The sequence below is a fragment of the Anser cygnoides genome, chromosome 10 (assembly GCF_040182565.1).
Source record: "Anser cygnoides isolate HZ-2024a breed goose chromosome 10, Taihu_goose_T2T_genome, whole genome shotgun sequence".
Lineage (NCBI taxonomy): Eukaryota > Metazoa > Chordata > Aves > Anseriformes > Anatidae > Anser > Anser cygnoides.
Genome location: NC_089882.1, coordinates 15,429,922 through 15,452,003, shown reverse-complemented (window position 1 = coordinate 15,452,003; position 22,082 = coordinate 15,429,922). Strand labels below are relative to the sequence as shown.

The following is a 22,082-nucleotide window of genomic DNA, read 5'->3' as shown; positions in this document are numbered from 1 at the left end:
GCTCCCCTCACAGGGACAGCCGGAGGGCAGCCCCGGAGCGAGCTGCATGAGCACACAGGGGGGGGGCTCTGCCCCCGGCCCCACAGCAAGGGGAGCTGGGGCTTGGGCCTGCCTGGAGAGAGAAGTGGTGCAGAGAGAAGAGGTGCTGCCTGCCAGCCTCCGTGCTGGAGCTGTGCAGACACCGGGGGCAAGGTGCAGCACAGGGTAGGGGTGGAAGGAAGGAGGCAGAGTGCTGCAGGGAGAACCCAGGACGAAGCCTCATGAAGAAAGAAGCAGAATCAGAGAAAGGACGAACAGCGTTGGCAGCTTATTCTTCATTCACCCACCGAGAAACAGGAAGAGAAGCACTTTTGGATGTATTTCATTTGGAAATGAGCCAAACTGGCACCTAGAATCCAAGTCTTCAAAAAGTCTATACAAAGATGTATCATACAAAATGTACAGGGAAGTTCTCAAAAAAACAGACAGACAATACAACAAAAGGAGAGCAGAGACGGTGTGAAACCACAGCTACCACGTCCCAGCCCTGCTCTGGAGGGCAGGAGCAGCATCCAGACAACACGCTCCAAACACAAAATACATTACACTATATACACGACCGTATAAAGATCAGCATCCCCTTTGGTCTAGCAAGGAGCTCTCCAGCATGAAGTTGGGGCAGCTTGGACGATCTGCTCATGGAAGTGTAACATGCTGAGAGGGAAAAAGTCCAAGGGAATGAAATGGTCAGCTCTAACCCATAACCAGAATACAGCCAGGCCACCAAGGCTACAGAGTTTAACAGTCAGTTCTGGCTAACAAGTTTACTGTTGACCGAGGAGCCAGAGCACACTACTCCATCTCTGTGAAGCGAGCGAACATGGCTTTCCGCACCGCATCTTTGTACGAATCCGCAGTAGAGACGCCGTACGAGCTGCCCTTCGCTCCCAGGCCGGCTCCTCTCATCCGCACCTGGGCCTGCAAGGGAACAGACGAGCGTCAGCTCTGGGGTGAGAGGCTAACCGCCTGCCCTCCCATGCACAATCCCCTCTCCAGAGCGGTGAGGGAAATGCTCCATCAAGCCAGCGTGATGCATCTCGTTACAGACCAACACCAGACCGGACTGGACGCTGGGGAAGAAATCCCACGTTTGTAGCCTTAACACCACTCTCACCCCACCCCAGCAGCTTAAGGGAAACCGCACAGGAACATAGTTCCTAGCAGCGCAACCCAGAGAGGGACCTACAAGCGAAGAGGCCTTTCCCACCCCACCGAGGATGCTGCCCAAGAGGAAGACACTTGCCCTGCCCACCACACAGGGGGCAGCTTCACCACCAGATGGGACAAAGAGGCAGTGGCAGCACGGTGTCTTCCAGGGATCTCAACAGCGAGTGCTTCTGAATATAAAAAGGCACCAAACCCAGCTGAGCAAACATCCATCTCTACTTACCTCAATCGGTGCAGTAATGCCCTGACATTTTCTTCCCAAGCCTGAACCTTCCCTCCAGCCCATGGCCTGGAGCATCTTGTTGCCAATATTACTGTTGTCAAGGCCATCTTTGGTGGGCTGCTCATAATTACTGCAGAAAGAAAAGATCAATTAATGACACTGCTTGTCAGAAGTTGATGCAATCACCGAGGAGCTTGCAGATACATACACTGTGCCAGCATCATAAACCTTCTTGCGCTTTGGCTCAGGGGGCTCTGGAATGCCGTACTTCTCCCGCCTCTCAGCTGCTCTGTCTCTGTATTTCATCTGTAATGACGTAACCAGATTTAGCAATGGTTTGAAGTTGCTTATATTTAGTATTTACACATGTGTACTTATATTCAGTATTAGTATTTATATCAATACTAAATATTTATACTGAAGATACACAGCTCACCTCTGAGCTACAGAAGTACACTCGATGCCCGCTCTTACAGAAAGCTGAGCACTGCAGCCCGCCAGCGCACAGGCCTGACCACCACCACCAGAAAGCAGAAGGGGAGCAGCTCCCCACGCCTGCACCCTCAGCTGTATCACTGCCACTGCAAGGTCACCGGCCCCAGCACTGCTACACCGCCCCTGAGCTGGAGGGGAAGGCCCCTTCCTGATAAGCAGTAGCTGTGCTATAGGAGACACCTCCCTCCACTTAACAGGACAGCTCTGAACCTCGACCCAAGAAGGGGTTGGCTTACAAGGCTTATCTCATTAGCATCAAGTCAGGATAAGGAGAGCTCAGCATTATCTGTGCAAGCCCTTTTCCATGAGCCACTCATCTGTTCATTTCAACACTGACCTCTCTCTCACGCAGCTCCAAGGCTTCAAGTTCCTGCTCTGAAAGCTTTGATCTCCTATAGATATCCATGTTTTGCTGCAACAAGAAGAGATTCACATTAACAAGGTGAGATGCAGAACACCTCAGCAAGCAGGCTGCGCAGCAGCTCTTTTTAAGTAGCTGACTTCGAGGAGAAAAGCGATCCACCTGCAATTATTTTTTGCAGCAAGACAAAACGTATTCTGAACAGCAACATGCAGCATCACTTGGTTTACAAGGAATCACAGCAGCCAACTACCTTCCTGACAGCACCGGACTCACCTTGTGCAAGTCAGACAGCTGCTGGTGCCTAATCAGCGCATCTTTGTTTGGGAACTGCCTTCTACACAGCAGACAAGCCATTTTCTTCCAGTCAGTCAGCTTCTCTTCCTCGTTCTCCATTCTTTCCAGTAAGTCCTCATCATTATCGCTGTCGCCACTGTAGGCAGCCACAAGACCACGCTGGAAAAGAAGGATAGCATTAAGGTGAGTGCAACAGTGTCATCACAGTTAAGAAGAGTCCAGAAAGATAACACAAAGGCTGTTACATGTGTTTGTTGTGCAGGAGAGATGTCACTTTCTGGATGCTAAAGGATGAAATGCAGCTCAGAAGAACCACTAGTTACAGTGGCTGCAAGCCTTGCTCCTGCTAGCCAAACAGTAGTCTGAATACAGAGGTTTTGGAAACCTCAGAATATCAACTGAGCCTTTGAGGCTAGAGGAAATCACAACTTCTCCCAGCATCTCTCAACCTCCCAGCCTACTGCACTTGCATGGAATCACTGTAACAACCACAGCCTTCTACAGAGGATGCTACGGAAATCCAGGCTGGAAAGCAGGCATCTGCCAGTCCCCCTCTGAAGAGTGTTTTACACGTGCCCATCATCTTTGTGAATACAGGAATCCCACCACTTTCAGCCACAAAGCAATCCACCTGCTATCTCACGCTCACCTTCAACGGATTTTCATCTTCACCATTCTTCATCACCTCTGGCAAGATCTGCTGTCTCTCAGACAGAGCACCCTAGATGAGACAAGAACACAATGAGCACTAAGCTCTGCCACAACACGCTCTGCCACACACTTCTCACCTCCCTTACCTTTTTCTCAAAGAGGGCAAAGCCTGCATCTGCAGCCGCTGATTCTTTCCGTTCCTCCTCCCTGGTGCTCAGTGGCTGGAAACTGTTCTTGAAGTTCTCCTTCTGCTTGTTCAAACTCTTTGCCCAGCGCTCCATGTCTTTAGCGATCTGAAATAGGCGCAGAGTGGTTTCTCAGACAGCTTCCTTCACGGATACCCATCTCCTACCACACTGACTCGATCGTTCCACTTGCATACACATTCCAGAAAACAGCAACCCACTACTTTTTACACTGAACGTAGTGCAGCTGTTTCCCTGGACACAGCATTCAAAAACACTGCAGTTTGCCTGTTTCACCCTGTGAACCCTTCTATCAACCCACTCTAAGCAACAGCTCAGTTATACTCCCACTGCTCCTGGCATGATTTTGTACGCGTTTCTCTTATGCAGTAGTTATTTCTGCACTGAAGTCTTTGCCAACTCCGCCTCTCTTCAGCCCTGCACAATGCCTGCAACCTGCTGGTATGCATTCACCAAATAACTAGGATTGCCTTTGTCACCAAGAAGGCAGAGTATAATCTCACTCCACAGAAGATGTCAGCCCAGTTATGATCCTATTTCATCTTTTACCTGTTGAGCTGTTTTACTCTTAGGCTTCTCTTTCTTCTCCTTCACTTCTTTGGTGGTGGTTGTGGTCGCTGTTTGCTGATACGTGATACCTTCTGCGGCAGGCATGTAGGTCTCCTTTTCGCCATCCCAGTACAGATATTGCTGGGTTAAGGCATTGTAGTAATACTGACAAAGACAGAAAGAATCACAAGTTACACACTTCATAAAACCTGACCGTCCAAGAGAGAACCCAAGAAAGCTGTTTGATTCAGACTAATGCATCGAATGAGGAGCTTTCCAGAGCATCCCAGGCCTTCGCAGGAATCAAAAGGCACAGAGTGACTGAAACCTCTGTCCCCAAACACAAATGTTGTGCACAACAGCATGATGGAGAACTTTATCGCCTCTCCTAAGAGTGGACCCACCAAAACCCAGAGGTGGGTGCACTTTGCTGGATGCTTCACAACGGAATAGCTCACTGACAGTATCTGTGACAAGTGATAACCCTCCCCAGGCCAAACCGGGAGAAAAATTGAGGAGAGAAGAATTAAGCACTATAACCAGAGGGAAGTGAAGTCACAGCCCCTGCTGACAGTTATCTGCTACAACAGGTATTTTGTTCCCCTCAGAGTATCGGTTTCACTCATTCGGTAACAAATACCAAGCTAACAGACATCACCAGCTAAGACAGGTGGTTAGAATTTGTGTTTACCTGGGAGTTAGGATCATAGTAGAGCCCTGTTACAGGATCATAATAATATCCTGAAGATTCATCATATTGGTAGGTAGATGTGTCAGGGACAGCTGCAAAAAACAGAGCAGGGGACACAGTCATTCCAGTTAAATTCAGATCAGCACCTGAGATTAGCAGCAGCTACGAGGGCAGACATGTCTGCAAAGCACTCGTACAATCCGTGCAGAAGCTCTCCGGGGACAGCTTCACCACGGCCTTACAGTGGTGGAACACTCAGCCAAAGCAAAGTCTCTCTCCTGACAGACAGGAGAGAGACTGACAGGGAGACACCTGCCCCCGCCAGCAAATTCCTCACAACTTACCATACTTGGTTCCAGGGACTACACCAGTTGGGGCAGCCGTTTGTGCCTGAGTGCTGGTGGTAGCTGGTGCTGCTTGTGTCTGGAAAAAAAAGAACAGAAGTAACCTCGATGAGAAAAATCTGTCACTGAAGTTCAGAAGAACAGGGACAGTGAGCCAAGGCATAAGCAACCCACACTACGCACACGAGAGCTAGCTCTTCTTCGTCAGTACACTTAGTACTCGCCTTTAACAAAGAACAGAACTATCACAGAAAAGAAACGGCAGATGACACTGTTATAAACACAAGCGCTGTGACTAACTTCACCCGTGGACACTTAACAGCTCTGCTGTACCCACACCCACTGAAACGAGCAGAGGCCACAGCTAAGTCAGATATCCCACGCAAGCATTGCCCTGGCACTGAAAGCGAGGAGTGCTGTAATTACCGGAGAGTCAGGTGAGTTTGTCTGTTGATTATATAACTGAGGACTCTGGGACACAACTGCAGCTGTGGTGGTAGTGACTGGAGCTCCTGCCAACATAGAGAGCAGTAGTGGATAAGCCAAATCATTTGTAAAACAGTACTTCATCCTAGGGCTAAAATTACTCTGTTTACAATTTCAGCTCCCAATTCCAGCTCCAGCAGCCAAACAAGGCAATAAACATTCAAAAGGAGACAGATACACAGTGGGCATTTTCTACCCAGACAAGGAATAGTTTCCTTTTCGGGAGGAAGTTTTGCTCTCCAAGCCAGTGATTCCTGGCCTCCAACAGTTGCCAGTGCTGAGAATCTGTCTAGAGCTGTTTACACAGTTCTCATGAGTTCAAGGCTTTCTGTCAATAGTCTGATACAGACGCTGTACTCTCATCCCACAGACTAGAGGTCTCACTTCAGCAAACAGGCAATGCTCCTCTAGTGACACGCACTCATTCACACATCCTGACAAACAGTATGAGGCAATCTCCCTTTACACAGGTAACTAACACAAAACCTAAGATAAAACACCACTCTTGCAAATCATCACCACCAACAGCGCCTCCCGCGTGTTGGAAGCACTACCTGATATGGTAGCCGAATCTGTGTCCAACACGCCTCCTTGATTTTGGTAGTACTGCTGATAATCCTGGGAGTACTGCAAAGGAAAATGAGTGACAACACAGGGTGAGCAGATGCCCGAATTGTAACAACCTACCAGTTACAGCGCAACGGCCACCGCTAACCTGAGCGTACTGCGTGTAGCCATCCTGTCCTGACTGGAGGTAGCTGTAGTCAAGGGTGCTGCCTTCTCCAGTCTGCGGCTAAAATTCAAGCAGGTTATTATTATTATTTTTAAATCAGTGAAGGTAAGAGTTATTGCATTTAAGAATTTCAACACTGGTTAGGCTCCAGCCTAACTATCACAGCAGATCTCAACTTTCATTTTTAAGGAAAACAGTACTGTGAGCAACAGTCTCCAAACCATACCTGAGTGGACGACCACTGCGCTGCAGCAATGGCTGTACTTGCCACAGAGAAGGCGCTGACCCTGTTACCATCGGGGAGAAGCAAGTCTCTGAAACCACAAAGATCATGCACCTGAGTAAGCACTGTTTTTTTCTAGCATGGCTACTACACGAGGAGGTAGGGTCTGCCCTTATGTGAGGATTTCTTTGCAGTTCTTAAACTTTCTGATTGTAATGAATGAGCCGAAGAACTGCTTGGCAGGTAAGGGCACTTCAGGCTTGTTGTTGTGCAGTCAATAAGCAGTCACTAACTTTCCAGTGAAACCACCGTGCTGTGTAAGCAAGCAGTTACAACGGCAGCTTCAGCAGACTGGAAATAGAAGAGCGGCGTTTCTTACTGTCTACTCTTCTCACAATGAGGACAAGGACCATGCAACACGAAACACTTAAGGGAAGAAAAACTCTGGAGTGACAGTAATCTTAGCAAAAGCCACAGTGACAACTACGGATCTTTAATATAAAGAATAAGGAGGTGGGGGAGGAGAAATCAACTGCTACCACAACTCACTTTCTGGCACTCTTTGCAAAGTCAACACCAATTGTTTTGCCATCAATTTTTAATGGTGGCTGAAGACTTTGTAAAATCTGCAACAGTTGAGAAGCATCCTACAACGAGAAACACTCATTATTATGAAAGGCAGGTTATCAAGGAGGATTCAGAAGTTCCCAGAGTTTCACCTTTTCACAAATACATCACCAAAACCAGTTAAAGCTGTAAAAACACCTCCACCTCCTCTCATACTGTACACGTTCCGAGTACAACGGGACCGACTACTGCCCACGCACAGACGGTATGAGTTTCACTGACTATTCAACATCTAAAAATCTTAGCTTTATAAAGCAGCTATTTGTTTGCCCCAAGTTACTCCAAAAGGCAGGCCAGCAGAATCAGATCAGCTACCCACTTTCATCCAGTATCAAACTGTTCAACCCTGCTGAAAGCAAGTCCGAACAGACCACATTGCTCATCAATTTGAATATCCCCAGCAATGGGGGTTCCGGCACCCCTCTGGGGCCCATGTCAACTTCCCACCTAGTGAAGACATTTTCCTTGTACCTCACTCCAATTTCCCATGCCTGCTGCCTACTCTGCTTTCCCTATCCCCTCCCTCTGGATGCTGCAGAGAGCAGCAAGATCCCCCCCCCTCCTTCACCTTCGCAAGGCAGAAGCAGCCCAATTCTATGCACTTCCTCATACACTGTATGCTCCAGCCATTTTTTCTGATCCAAAAGTGACCCCAGACCATTATTTGTGACCCAAATATGAAGCTAGCCTTCAATCCAGAACAGCACTCTGCTACGGAAGACGTTTCCCATGGGTTCACAACATCCCCCCACCTCTCTTCCGAGCAGCAGCTAACGATGAAAGGCTTTGACACATTCGCTGTGTGTCTAATGATCTATTAACCCTCAGGGAACTAGGGCAGTCCACAGCACAAAAGCTCTAACTGCTTCAGCTACAGAAGCACATCAACAAGCTGTCTCTCTCCAATACACCAGCAAGGCCCTCACCATGGCAGAAGACAGCTGCACAAATGCAAAGCCTCTATTTTGCTGAGTCTGCTTGTCTTTGATAAGACGAATATTATTGACTGCCAGAGAGGCATACGGAGACAAGGCAGTCATGATGGATTCCACTACTGTGTGAGGAGCAATGTTTCGGAGAATGATGGCTGAGGAAAAAAGAAAGTAAGACATTAGGTGTGCACATAAAGGCTTTCCAGAGTACTTCAACGTCTTCAAAGAAAAAAAAAAGAAAACCCAGCAGTTTTGGACACAAATGTGTTTCCATGTCAAGAGAACAGTGTTTGCGGGGTTTGCGGGAAGAACCTGCTTCACTGGGAAGACGGGAGGGGTGTCAATACCCTTCCAAAGAAAGGAAAGAACTTCCCGAGCAGAAGCACTTGCCAACATTTGCACATTCCTGCCTACAAATCAGGAACAACCTAACAGTTGTGAGCACCGCGCACTTAGGAGAGTTCAACGTGGGCTCCAAAGGGCAGTCTGAGGCACGACAAGGACTTCTGTGCATGCTTTCACATGGCACTTCACACAGTAAACCAGAGATAACTTACTATCACAGTAATAATCCACAGACTGAACGGCTTCTGCTGCTCCAGGTGGTACCTCCTGTTCTGAATCTTCAACGGAAAAAGAAAAATTTTAGTCATGACATTGCTCAATTGCTCAAACACATCATTCCACAGAACAGCCTAGGACCTGCAGTCTCCTCCAAATTCAAACACAATCTCCACAGAGACGAACGCAACTTACCAAATTTGTCCGCTCCACAGCGGAAGCATTTTAGCCTCCTTCTGAAGTTGTAAAGGCAGCACTATGAGAAACAAGAGAAGGTCTAGTAAGAATTTAGTTAATTTGCAGCAACGGTGACATTTGCTGTGTAATACCGAAAACAAGACATTCAAACCAAGTACAACAACAAAGCTGAACCTCCTAGAGCAATCAAGAACAGCAAAACCTGTCCTCATCTGTATCACAGCTGCTTTTCAGAACACCCCAGTTACCTTTCTTTGTTCAAGTCAGTAAAAATATCCTGAATTGTTTAGCTACTTTAACTGCATGGTCAACTTACAATCCCAGATGCAGTAAAGAGCATGACATTAAACCAAAGCACAGGCTAGAAAACGAATTATGTTTACACAGTTGAAGCACAACTAAACAGCCTGGTTTTCATCTTGCTGTACGTATCTCCATTTAGAGGGGGTCAAACAAATAGAGCACAGCAGTAGGAGCAGACCCCCAGTTCTACACTAGACCAGCAGTCACCCTGGGAATAGAGAATTCACCCAGTGACTTCCTGTTCTAGTACAATTCACTGCCTGATCTTTGTTTAAAGCAAAGATGACCGTGTTCTTGTTTCTGTCCTACAATATGCACACAGCCACCAGCAGGAGCTGAAGGTCAAACTACGGCTGAAGTAGTATTGATTTTCTAAGTAGAGGCGGCAGACTCAGGAGAATTCCCTCCGGATGACAGCTGTTCTACCAGCCCAGGTGTGAACAGTAAGTATACTCTCGGAAGATATGCTCTGGATCAATCACCCATTAACGGGAACACCGCACAGCTTCCCTGGTACAGCCTGTGATCCGCTGCAGATGGCAAGTACACCACTTAGCCCCAAGCCTCAGCTTGTGGCCCAAGACCCACGTCATCTGGTTAAACACCGCCATCACTCCATCTATTTTTTGCTATCAGGTTTACAAAACCTTTTCATTCACGTTTTAGTATTCCTCTGTAATTGCAGGGACCAGCAGGATAAGCATCGCTTTGTTCAAATCACTGAGCTGGTGAAAGGAACTGAAGCAAAGAAAAACTAATAAAAACACGTGCTGTACCTTGTTGCAGAGCCAGTCCTCAAATTTAGGCCTGGGATTGCTGTAGTGCATCGCGATCTGCTTCCCTTGAATCACGAGCTTTTTCTGCAAAAAAAGTGGTTTCAATTATTCCTGGATCAAGGCACACATGTTCATTTTCCCATGGCAGAGCACCCTTCGGAGGAATCAGTGCTCCTGAATTAAATGGACAACATATGGGGAGGATGTGGAGGACAACCACCGCCACCTACACCCTGCCCATCCAATCCTGCAGAGAGGAGGACGAGGGCAGTAAGAGAATGGGATGTGGAGCAAAGATAAACGGAATCAGGGAGTGTTGAAAAAGTTGCCAAACACTAAACGCTGATATGGAACCAGGAAGTGTCTCGAAGGAGACAAAGTCCTAACCTGCTGTGTTCAGGACTGACACATTTTTAGGAGTCTCTTTGCCCCGTTTCTATTCACTTCTGGTATAGTATTGAGCGACTTTTTAAACATGTCGTTAGGTGACTGCTTCACTTCTTCCCCTACTCCAAATTCCCCAGACCTTTAAACAACCACATTTGGATTACTTTTCCAAGCACTTTCTTCAGAAGTGTCCCTTTGCAAATACAGTAATTCCTCCCAAAGGGACCCTGGTTAGAGTTCCCGGAGGCTGGATTACAAGTGCCATCAACTGAAATGTAACTCAGAGTGGTTTCCTTTGACAAAAGCATCAGTTCAATTGGAAGCCTGCACAAGAGGTTTGTGTTCTTCATTCAGGCAGGAACTCTCCAAAATGGGTAACTAGAGTGAAGCTTCTCCAGGGGTAGGAAAAGTTCATAATGCTTTCAGCTTATCCTCTCACTTTACAGGAATTAGGAATTTTGATTTATTTTAGAAGTCTCAGCTCTCAGCCTCACACTTTGCCAAGTGTGGGTATGCAGAATGCCCTTTCAGTGCACGGACATCAAAATATTTCAAACAGGTGCAAGTGTCTGAGGAAACGTGCATTAGAGGCCAACCCCCAGACATTTTAAAACAGGAACTATTTTTATGACAGGCTGGCTTATTGCAGAGGTAACACAGGAGCGTCAGGACCAGTGGCTTTTCTTGTAACAGGGTCTGACAGATAGGTCTAGCATGTAGCATGAATAAGGCTCTCACATTCTGCACAACTAAAGAGGGCAAAGCCATTTCTCCTACCGGCAGGAGGGAGGGTTGGAGGGCCCAGCACTCACTGGATATGCACACATAGAAACAAAGCTGCTGGCACAGCTGCAATACATCATTCTTTCATCTAACAGTCAGCAACCGGGCTGCTGGGGAGATTCTATGTTTTCCCTACTACTAGGGTGGCTGGGTTACTGGAGTGAATTTGAATATTTGCTTCAATAAATTATGCATCAATACAGCTTTGTATATATTAAAATTATCTTGTTTCTGAAAACATGCTCAGCATTAATTTCCTGACCTGAGTCTTTCCGCTGCACCCACCCAACCAAGCAGCACATCAGAGAACAGAACTTGAACCACACCATGGGAAGTTACCCGTGGTACAAGACATGGGAAGGCCATTCCAGCACAGGTCACACAGCAGCTTCCATCGGCAGGAACTAACTGCCTGCAAAGCTGTTACAAGGCCACTCCTTTGTGCGTGAAACCAACACAGCCCAATTCCATTCCTCGTGCTGCCCAAAGACTTTCACAGCACATATTCAGATGTAAAAAAGTGGCTCAATAAACTTCGCTCACTTCAAGAGCACATTTAAGATCTGTTGTTAAAACAGATTATGAAGACCCCAAAATGAGCAAATCTAAACATATTTATGGTGCAACAGGAAAACCCCACTGGAAAGAAAACTAGAGGACTCTTTGCATTTTGGCTCCTTATCAAGTCATACTCCAGAAAAGCCAAAATACACAGAATAACTTTTAAAAGAACTCAGTTTCTATTGGATTTATTTGGAATAATCATGCTTTTTTCCCCTCTAGAAGAGCCATTTCTCTTCCTTTAACTCCAGGAACACACCATTCTGATGAACTGCCACATTTTTTCTGAACTTTACTCAGGGTTACTACCAATGTAATGCAATGATTGTGGTATCTGGTGCCGTTTCTGGCAACAAAGGAAATACCAGGTGGAAATAGGTTAGACTTTTCTACAGACTACGTGCTGTATGTTGAAGAGCCAATTAAATTGGCACCCTGTAATTTAGTACAACTGCACATATTATGAAGGAGTGCTCAAAATAGCTGATTTTCTCTCCTAACATTACCTGTTATAAATTTTAATATATACAAAGCTTTTATTCTTTTAAATCACTGTTATGGAACAAACCACTCCGTCCACCTTTATTTTTTCCTTTTTTTTTTTTTTTTTAAACTGTACAGACTTTTTCCATTTTCAGGAATATCTAGACTTGGTGAGTGAAGCAACCTGATTGGCTTCCATCCAGCTGGTAGCATCTTGAAAGTGATAAAACTCCACGAAGGCGAAACCACGGCTTACACCTAGAGACAGCATTCAGATATAGACGGGATACTTGTGTTAGTCAGTTCCTTTAAAACAGGTGAATCTCTCTCCAACTGCTTCATTACTTCATGACAAAGCAGCTTTACAAATGCGACGTCAACTGCTGGGATCTGCTTGTTATTTTGCCATGGCAAGGAACCAAGCTCCCACAACTGGCTACATTTCACTCGATTTGAATCGATGTTTACAGGTAACCATGCAACAGACTACATACTACTAAACAGGTTTATACTAATATTACTTACCAATACCTGTTAACAAAAACCCCTGTAGACAGACTTCTTTTTAACATGATGACCAGCTATCTAAAGTCTTCCAAAAAGCCACATTCCTTAGCCATGGCAAACCTTTTTTTTTTTTTTATTGATTGCACGTGCTTGCAGTTTGGGGATTATTCTGGATACTCTTTTGGGCTGGGGAAGAGGAAGGTGATGTCAAAAACTGGATAAGAGCTCTCACCTGTCTTTCTTTTCATCAGCCTCACGTCTGCAGGCTGAGGACCTTCAAAGGACTCAATAAGCTCCCGAATCTGCGTGAGATTTTTAAACAGACAGTTAAGGTTTCAGATCTTGGCAGACAGCTAACAGATACAGAAGCAACCTCGCTTACAGTACGTGCAAGGAGAACACAAACATGGAAGTCTATACACCATCTTAGATAAAAGGAAAACCTTTAAGGAAAACTTAGCAGGATACCGGCAAGCATCAGAGAACCCACGTAGTCCTTTGCGACACTAAAATAATGGCCACCCTCACTTAGCCCACAGAATCATCCAGAATCTGAATCACTATGATCTTGTATCGCAAGGCTATTTGTACAAAAATCTGGCAGATACTGTGCTCGTTCCAAAGTTCTTATAAAGAACACCATTAGCATCCCTCTCCCTGCACATGTAAATACATCCAACACCTAGAAGAGGTAAACAGGAACGCAGTACTACAAGGCTCCATGATACATGTATTAAGTCTTAAACTATGGTTGTTGTCCTCCAAGTCCTCCAACTGTTTTCCTTGTGCTTTTCAGAAAATAAGCTAGATTTATGATTTATTGTCAAACACCATGCTAAAGGGACATCAGGTCCTCAGCCACAACAAAGCTGCTTAAGTTGTGTCACAAGCTAGATAAATTATTGTGGAGAAGTAGCAGTAGAAAGAAACATTAACTTTTTTTAAACGTAAAAGATGATGACAAAGCGAGATTTTTCAGTAGCTCTTAGAGAGCTCAAACTACATTACATACAACAATGCTGTTCAGCAGACAGGACTCAAAACCGATCTAAAGATGCCTGTTCATGTGCTAGGTGGAACTGACCTAGGATCTTAAATTTAAGTAGCTTTTCATGAAAAAAGTAGAAAAAGCTGGAAAACGTGCACAACTACAATCAGAAGCACCAATAAGACACTAACTTCAGTGGAAAGAAGACAGCAGTTCTAAGAAGCATTATCTAAAGATGAGTTCAGAATTAAAGTTACGTTCAACTTTCCCACAAATTACAATGCAGTTATTTCCACAACTGTAAAACTACAGCATTAATACTTCAGCAACAAAAATTGTTTTAAGGTGTTTCACATAATGCCTGACAGGGTTCCATCACTTTGACGCAGAAGCCTATGCTTTATCCAGCCCTTAGCCATAAAAGTACACAGCGATTAAAAAAAAGAGTATTTATATTAGCAGAAAAATAAATAATCCAAAAAAAGGCAAAAAAAAAAGTCCACTGCACAAGTGGTGCAAAAGGATTCTCTATGTTAGCAACTGATGCACGAAGATAGAGTCAGAAGGGGAGTCTGCCTGAAAAAAAATGATACAGCTTAGCTTTTACAGGTTTTTTCCCCTTCAGATAGCAGCTTGTATCTCGGTAACAAGAATATTCCACCGAGGGAGGAAAAAAAAACACAAATGCAAAGCTGATCACCTTCAAGGTCCTTCTATCAAAGTTAGATGACCACATACCAAGCTCTTTCCTACTTCCTCCGTCAGCTCCGCAGCAGCCATTTTATGACTTCCACAGCTGTACCCACACAAAGCAGTTTTGTGCAGGGCTGTGCTTAGCTGAGGAGCTCTGCATCTGCTTACAACTCCTAGCTTCAATAATAACACCAAAAATAAAACTAAAACGCCTCTCCAACTGCCCCCCTCCCCTCACTCTACCGGGGGGGGGGGGGGGGGGGGGGGGGGGGGGGAATGTCTATAAACATAGCATCTCCCATATACTAAACGGAAAAAGCAAAAAAGAACACAACATAAAATCAATGAAATTTTAGGGGAAGCATCCAAACGTGCATGAAAATAGACTATTCAGAGACAGTTCTGTTTAAAATTAACAGCTTAACATTCAAATGACCTGTTACTTAACAGCGACAGTTTGAATCCTTTCAGGATTCAAAATGGAAGCGCTACCAATACGTTTAAAAGGGAGCCACCATGATGCAGCTTTTAACAAAATGGCAGCAGCAACCACACAGACGTGCTGATACAAAGCCGCAGACTTCCCCGTGAGCAAGAAGAGAGAAGCCCCTTGCTGGCTACTTACATCGTTCTCTGTAACCGTGATGGGAAGGCCACGCAACATGATGGTCTTGCTTTCTTTCTCATCGTTAATGTCGTTCCTGTAGTCGTGCTCTCCATAGTCACCATCAGAGTGGTATCCATCTTCTGATTTATCACTGTTCCTGCGCTCCCGCTCCCTCTGAGAAACCAGTGCCCAGAATTAACCGCTGTGCTTTCCAACAGCACGCCAACACCGCACCGCTAAAACGAGACACCGCTTCCACACACAACCACCTTTCCTTCCCAGCCTCAGACGCAAACCCCAAGCTCGACCCCAGGCTCTCGTGCTTCCCCCACCAAGTCCCGGAGACACAAACCCGGCTGTGCCCCGGGGCCCCCTCGGCCCACGCCCCCGTGCTGCCGCGGGGCCGCCGAGACCAGGGCCGTCCACAGCAGGGGCGGCCCCGTCCCAGCCCTGCTCCCCCGCCCCGCTCACCTCAGGACTATCGTAGTCGCGGCTATCGTAGTCTCTGTCATAGTCCCGGCTATCGTAGTCTCGGCTGTCGCGACTATCGTAGTCTCGGCAATCTCGGCTGTCGTAGTCCCGGCAATCGTAGTCGCGGCTGTCGCGGCTGTCGTAGTCTCTGCAGTCTCGGCTATCGTAGTCCCTGCAGTCCCTGCTGTCGCGACTATCGTAGTCTCTGCAGTCCCGGCTGTCGCGACTATCGTAGTCGCGGCTGTCGTAGTCGCGGCAGTCTCGGCTATCACGGCTGTCATAGTCTCGGCTATCGTAGTCCCGACTATCGTAGTCGCGGTAATCATCGTAGCGATCGCCGCGACGCTCCTCGCTGGACCGCTTGTAGTCGGAGTCCCTGCGCCGGCTCCGGGACTCGCGCTCGTCGCGATCCTCCCTCTCCACGATGGAGCCGTAGCGGCCGCTCCGCTCCGTCCTGCTCACGCTGCGGGGGGCACAGGGCCGGGCTCAGAGCCCGCTCCCGCAGCACCCCCCCACCTCGGCACCGCACCGCCCCCCACCCTCCCCGCGCCCCCCGCACCCTTCCCCCAGCACTCACCGCTTGTCCGAGCCCATGGCGCCGGCCACGATCCGCAAAGCCCCCGCACGGCGCTAACCGCCACCACGGGGCGCCCAGCACACACGCGCGCACCCCCTCGCTCCCTCGCCACAAAATGGCGCCGAGGCGACTGGCCGTCTTCTACCCAGGGGGCACCGCGCCCGCCGCCTGGAAGTTTCCAGGCGCCGCGCAAGCGCAACGGCAGCCGCCCGCCGCGGGGCACGCCGGGAGTTGTAGTGCAGGATGTCCCTCTGCCAGGTTCATCCCCAGCGCAGCTGGGGGCCTGCGCTGTCCTTTTCATGTTGTGCAATGCAATAACAGCTGCTGCTGAGCCCTCTGGAGCCCTGGAACCGTTCCCTCCACCCCAGAAGATGGCTGTCCCCCTGTAGATCCAGCAGTGAGCTCCTCCCAGTGCAGGAGGACTGGGACGGGCTGGGGACAGGGCAGCAGGAGGCTGAGAGTCCTTGCGAGAGCTTCGAGCAGGGCTGCAATAAGCCCCACAGTGAATAAACCAAATGCCACATGTTCTTTGTTGTGCCTCGCTTCAGTTTTTACTTGCAAAAGCAAAACACGCCCGGTGCGGTGCCCTGCGCCAGCTCCTTTGGCGCTGCTCCCCAGGAAGGGAGCCAGAAACCACGGGTACCTTCCTTCTGCGGCAGCTCCTGGGGAGGGAAACAAGGGGGAAATCCAGGTCCTCCTCCTTCATGTCGGATTTCTGGGAAACAAGATGAAACCCCTGCTTTCCCCAGGCAGGTAAAGGCGTGCGGCTCTGCACGCTGGGTCTGTGCTTCCAGCTAAGGCAACGGGCATACAGCTGGGGAGCACTCACCTGGTAAGCAGCGCTTCTTGCTCCTTGGGTCAGCATGGCTATGCTCCATGACGGGGTCTTCTGACACCTCGTTATAGCAGCACAGCCTCATCCACCAGCTGTGTTGGTAAAAAGCCCCCTGCGAGTGAATGCGAGCAGAGCTGGAGCACGAGCAGGATGCGCCCCGGCTCCAGAGTGGGGACCGAAGCGGATCAGAGCAGAATATAAGTTGCAGGAAGAACAGCTCTCACTCAGGGAATTTATCTGATTTACAGTCAGTAAACACAAACTGTAACTTACTGATTCAGGTGTCGAGGAACAAAGAAGACAACGTAAAGCAAGCACTAGGGGAAGGAGCTTTCCTCCCCCTTCCCCAGGCTCAGCTTCAGACCGCCACCACCACCACCCCGCTCTCCAAACAGGTCCTTCCCCGTCCCTTCCGTGAGGCAGGTCAGGTCAGAGTCAGTGCTCTTGGTCCCCTCCTGCTGCTCCTGGCTTCTTATCCAACGTGGGCTGCAGACCTTTTGGGGGGTACCTGCCTTGGTAAGGTTGGGCCTTGGAAACAAATCGCCCTCTCTGTCATGCGCTGCCCCGGGGAGGACCTGGGGCTGTCCCCTTGCTGGTGTGGGCTTCGGCTGTTGTGAGCTGGGGAGCTCCAGAGCCACCCAAGCGGCGCTGTCCCCTGCGTCACCTTGGCAGGAAGGACAGCACTGCGTTTTGCAGATGTTAGAAGTCCGCGCGGCACGTCAGGCTGTCGCCTGTTGCTGTCTCTGAACGGTCTTCAAACCCGAGACCAGCTGCCAGCAGCCAGAGGGGCCTCCAGGATGCTCTGGGCAGGCGCGGTGACACTGTTTTGCTGCCTGTCCCCTGGGGAGCCGGGCTGCCGACTGACAGAAACCAGCTGGGAAGTGTTCCTGCGGTCATTTCTCGCCTCCCGAGGTACTGAAGAGAAAGGAGACTCCACCTGCAACACACAGCTTCGGCACAAGCACGGGTTTTGGTTCCTTGGAGGCTGTTTTCTGAACGGCACCGAGGGGACTGCTGCCGGAGGCGTGCTGGCCTGCCTGCTGATTCCGCTTGTCCTTGGCTGCTGCCTGCTTTTTTGGGGGGAGTGAGAAATTTTGGCGAGGGCTGCCCCTCCCCTCCCCTCGCTCCCCTTGCTGCCCCCAGCACCCACTGCGAGGAGGGGAGAGGACGGCACAGGTGGCGAGGGGCTGTCCGAGCCCCCCCGAGCCCCAGCACCTCGCCCTGCAGGGCGCTGCGCTGCGATTTGGGGGGAGGCATTTCGGGGGAGGGAGGGCAGAGCTTGCTTTCCTGCGGGCACAGGGCTCGGGGACCCTCTGGGGCACGCTCCTCTTGTTGGGGACCCCGGTGCCCCCTCTAGGCGAGGGGCTGGGCAGGGCTCCTTGGGCTTTCCCTGCCGCTCCAGCAAACTCTCTCCCTCGCCCAGCTCAGTTTGCGGCGCCAGCAGCCGTGGTTCCCCGCAGCGAGCCGCCCCGCGCCTCCTGCCTGGGGAATCCGGGATCCCCGGGGCAGGGGGGTGCCGTGGGGCTCGGCCCCCAGCCCCAGCAGCTTGAGGGGAGCCCTGCAGTCTCCCCTCCTCCTGCCTGGCCGGGCTCCCCGGCTGTAGACGTAGGGCAGGCAAGGCATAGCCCAGCTAGACTTTCCCGGAAGGGCACTCGCTATCCCTCACGCCCCACAGGCTCCTGCTCGGAGGCTGAAGCCCCACGGGGGCAGCTCGCCCATGGGCCCCAAGCGCCGAGCTCCCCCCGCTCCACAGCCCCCAGGCGGGGGCAAGAAAGCAAAGGGGAGGAAGGAGGAAGAGGAGGAGGAGGAGGAGGATGCCTGGAGCTCCACGCTGGCTGCCCTGAAGACGGCCCCCGAGGAGAAGCCCCCAGCCACCATCGATGGGCTGTGCCCCCTGGGAGCGGGGACGGGAGCACAGGTGAGTGTGGGGTGGGGGCACCCGGTGCGTGTTGGAGCTGGGGAGGGGGTGCGAGGGGCAGGGAGGCAGCCCCTGCCCTGCTGGCATGGGGGCAGCCCCAAGTCCCCTTGCAGACCCCCCCGTCCCCAGCTCTGCAGAGTGCCCTCTGCCCCCCAGATGCCACCCTGGTTGCAGCCCCAAGCCTGCTGCCTGCTGTAGGTCTACGAGGACTATGACTGCACCCTGAACCAGACCAACATCAGCACCAACAACAACAAGTTCTACATCATCCAGCTGATTGAGCACGGCGGCGCCTACAGCACCTGGAGCCGCTGGGGACGCGTGGTGAGCCCATCCTCCTGCGGCCGTCCCCGCAAGGGGAGCCGTGCCCAGGGTCCCCCAGGCAGCTGGGTGCTCCCTGCCTGCTTCCCCATCCCACCTTCCCCGTCCCGAAATGAGAGAGCGAGTGGCTTTGCCACAAGTCCTCCTTGGGAGTGGGGGCATCAAGGACATGTCCCCAGGCTATGTGACAGCTCAGCAAGGACGTCAGGCACCCGCGGTTCATGCTCGGTGCCCCTGACGCCGTGTCTGCTCCAGGGGGAGGTGGGCCAGTCCAAGCTCACGCCCTTCGCCTCTCTGGAAGCTGCCAAGAAGGACTTTGAGAAGAAGTTCCAAGAGAAGACCAAGAACAGCTGGGCGGCACGGGAGAGCTTCGTGGCCCAGCCGGGGAAGTACACGCTCATCGAGGTGCAGCCGGGGGCCGGGCAGGAGCTGGAGGTCACCGTCAGGGTGAGCAGGCAGCCACGGCATCGCCCAAGGGCAGTGGTTCTTCACCGAGAGGGTTGTTGTGCACTGGAACAGGCTCCCCAGGGACGTAGTCACGGCACCAAGCCTGTCGGGGTTTAAGAAGTGTTTGGACTGTGCTCTTAGTCATATGGTCTGCGTTTTTGGGTAGACCTGTGTGGTGCCAGCAGTTGGACTCGATGATCCTTGTGGGTCCCTTCCAACTCGGGATATTCTATGATTCTGTGAGTGAGAGCTGAAGCAGCCCACAAGCAGAGATTTGGGATGATGGGTTGAGATGGGGTGGGAGGGGGCATGCCTCTCTCTGGAGCACCGTAGGCATCTGGTGGTGTTGGTCACGGCAAGCGGGCAGAGCCTGCCCACAGCCTTTCGCAGCTCAGCGAAGCTGGGGGCTGCACCCGCAGGCAGATGGCGTGGCCGGGGAGAAGGTCTCCAAGCGGCGTGTGCTGCCCTGCACCTTGGACAAGGCCACGCAGGACCTGGTGGCCCTCATCTTCAGCAGCGACATGTTCCGGGACGCCATGAAGACCATGAATATTGGTAGGAGGTGCCGGGGGGGCGGGGAGGGACCCTGCTGGTTGCGGCGGAGATGCTGCTGGTCTTCAGAGCGTCCCCTTGGGCAGCCGGGACCACGGCGATGCTGGGAAGAGCACCGAGGGAGGAGCAGGGCTGGGGGGTGCCTGGTGTGGAAAAGGGGGTGACGACATCCCCTCTGCCCCTGTCCAGACGTGAAGAAGATGCCGCTGGGGAAGCTGAGCCAGCAGCAGATCACGCGGGGCTTCGAGGCGCTGGAAGAGCTGGAGGCAGCGCTGCGGGAGCAGCCCCCCCGGGCCGCCCGCCTGGAGGAACTCTCCTCCCGCTTCTACACCATCGTCCCCCACAACTTCGGGCGGGCACGGCCGCCCCCCATCGACTCCCCCGACCTGCTGCGTGCCAAGAAAGACATGCTGCTGGTGAGATGCTGTCCGGCCAGTGGCGACTGGCATCCGTCCCCGTGGGGCAGGGAGGCGGTGCCATGGCAGGGTCCCTGGTCCCCCGTGACGGCGTCCCTTCTCGGTCCCTGCCAGGTGCTGGCTGACATCGAGGTGGCACAGTCTGCAGGCGCAGAAGGCGGAGGAAGAGGAGGAGGAGGTTGCCCACCCCCTGGACCAGGATTACGCCCTGCTCTGCTGCCAGCTTTCCCTGCTGGACCCGGCCTCCCGGGAGCACCAGGTGCAAAGGTCCCCACGGGCACGCAGGGACCACGGGCACTGCGGGGAGCCCGGCTGCGCACAGCCCTCTGAGTGCCACCTCCTTGGCAGCGTGGCAGGGACACGGCTGGATGGCTGCCTGCAGTGACACCGCGTCCCTGCCTCCCTTCCCGGCAGGTGATCCAAAACTACGTGGTGCAGACAGGGAACAAGGCCTGCATCCTCTACATCTGGGCGGTGGCCCGAGAGGGGGAGGTGAGAAGAAGGAGCTGCTTGTCCCCACCTGGGGAAAGCCCGGCTGTGCCCCTGGGACTGGGCTTGGTCTGCAGGAGGCATCTCTGGTCCGGGGGGGTCTTGAGCTGGGGCAGCCCCACGTCCCCTGCCCTGGCCAGCCCTTAGCTCCACATCTCTCCAGGACAAGTCCTTCAAGGCCCACGACCACCTGGAGCATCGGCGCCTGCTTTGGCACGGCACCAACGTGGCGGTGATCGCGGCCATCCTCAAGAACGGGCTGCGCATCATGCCCCACTCGGGTGGGCGCGTGGGCAGGGGCATCTACTTCGCCTCCGAGAACAGCAAGTCTGCCTGCTACGGTGAGCACGCCAGGCCGATGGGGATGCCCGTGGGGTTGGTGCAAGCCCAGATCCCCGTGCCACCCACTGGGCTGAGCCCCTTCCGTGCTGGGCAACAGCTGGGTGGGACTGCTGGTGCTGGCGCCATCATCCCTTTCCCATCCCTTCCCTCCTCTGGTGGCAGTGGGCTGCACAGCCCAGAGGGTGGGCATCATGTTCCTGACGGAGGTGGCCCTGGGCAAGCCGTACCGCATCACCTGCGACGACCCCACGCTGTGCCAGCCGCCCGCCGGCTACGACAGCGTCCTGGCCTGTGGCCGCACCGAGCCGGGTGAGACTGGGGCACGAGGGGCTGGGGGCATGGGGCGGACAGGCCGGGTCTCGGGGCTGACGCGGTGTGGGGTCTTCTCGCCCAGACCCCGCGCAGGATGAGGAGGTGCTGCTGGATGGGAAGGAGGTGCTGGTGTGCCAGGGCAAGCCCATCCCCATGCCCGCCTACAAGGAGTCCTCCTTCAGCCAGAGCGAGTACCTCATCTATCAGGAGAGCCAGTGCCGGATCCGCTACCTCGTTCAGCTCCGCTTCTGAGGGCGCCTGGGCTCCTCGCATCCCCCTCCCGGCAGCGGCGGTGCCACAAGCCTGGAGCGCAGCGCTCCGGGCTCTCCGGTCATTCCACCGGGGTGAGGGACGGAGGGGCCCAGCCTGCTCTGGACATCAATAAATCTGCCGTGCCCCGTGCCCAGCGGTGCCTTGCTTTCCTGCTGGGTGTGGAGGGGGCAGAGTAGGGCACCCTGGCTGGTGTCACCCCGCAGCATGGGTGGCTCCGGGAGGGCCACAGCCTGTCACAGCCACCGGTGTCGGCAGACT

The 22,082-nt window shown here is 52.0% G+C and overlaps 2 protein-coding genes across 2 annotated transcripts; one reads left to right on the top strand and one right to left on the bottom strand.

Annotated features, from left to right (window-relative positions):
* Positions 1-345: 345 nt before the first annotated feature.
* On the bottom strand, positions 346-16,079 carry RBM5 (RNA binding motif protein 5). The gene is made up of 24 exons (XM_048071091.2): positions 15,920-16,079; positions 15,343-15,805; positions 14,890-15,045; positions 12,816-12,885; positions 12,261-12,334; positions 9,863-9,946; positions 8,781-8,841; positions 8,582-8,647; positions 8,019-8,179; positions 7,015-7,112; positions 6,469-6,556; positions 6,225-6,302; positions 6,064-6,136; positions 5,450-5,535; positions 5,024-5,102; positions 4,680-4,771; positions 3,989-4,153; positions 3,380-3,526; positions 3,232-3,303; positions 2,562-2,741; positions 2,262-2,336; positions 1,638-1,735; positions 1,430-1,559; positions 346-957 (listed from the first exon to the last, which is right to left on the bottom strand). Exons 1-24 carry the CDS (start codon positions 15,934-15,936, stop codon positions 832-834), a joined length of 2,739 nt encoding a protein of 912 aa, XP_047927048.1. The 5' UTR covers positions 15,937-16,079; the 3' UTR covers positions 346-831.
* Positions 16,080-16,931: 852 nt separating this feature from the next.
* PARP3 (poly(ADP-ribose) polymerase family member 3) lies at positions 16,932-21,953 on the top strand. The gene is given in 11 exon segments (XM_048071125.2): positions 16,932-18,672; positions 18,871-18,996; positions 19,249-19,470; positions 19,893-19,995; positions 20,182-20,408; positions 20,523-20,548; positions 20,550-20,667; positions 20,823-20,900; positions 21,061-21,238; positions 21,402-21,548; positions 21,634-21,953. Coding segments are annotated over 11 exon segments (1,596 nt in total). The 5' UTR covers positions 16,932-18,471; the 3' UTR covers positions 21,804-21,953.
* Positions 21,954-22,082: the final 129 nt, after the last annotated feature.

What these genes read in the sequence shown, in the direction of transcription:
- RBM5 (XM_048071091.2), bottom strand. An exon ending in CAAACTCACCTGACTCTCCG is followed by an intron (nt 5,103 to 5,449) that starts GTAATTACAGCA and finishes TTTTTTTTCCAG; the next exon opens with ACACAAGCAGCACCAGCTAC. An exon ending in TTGCCCTCTTTGAGAAAAAG is followed by an intron (nt 3,304 to 3,379) that starts GTAAGGGAGGTG and finishes TGTCTCATCTAG; the next exon opens with GGTGCTCTGTCTGAGAGACA.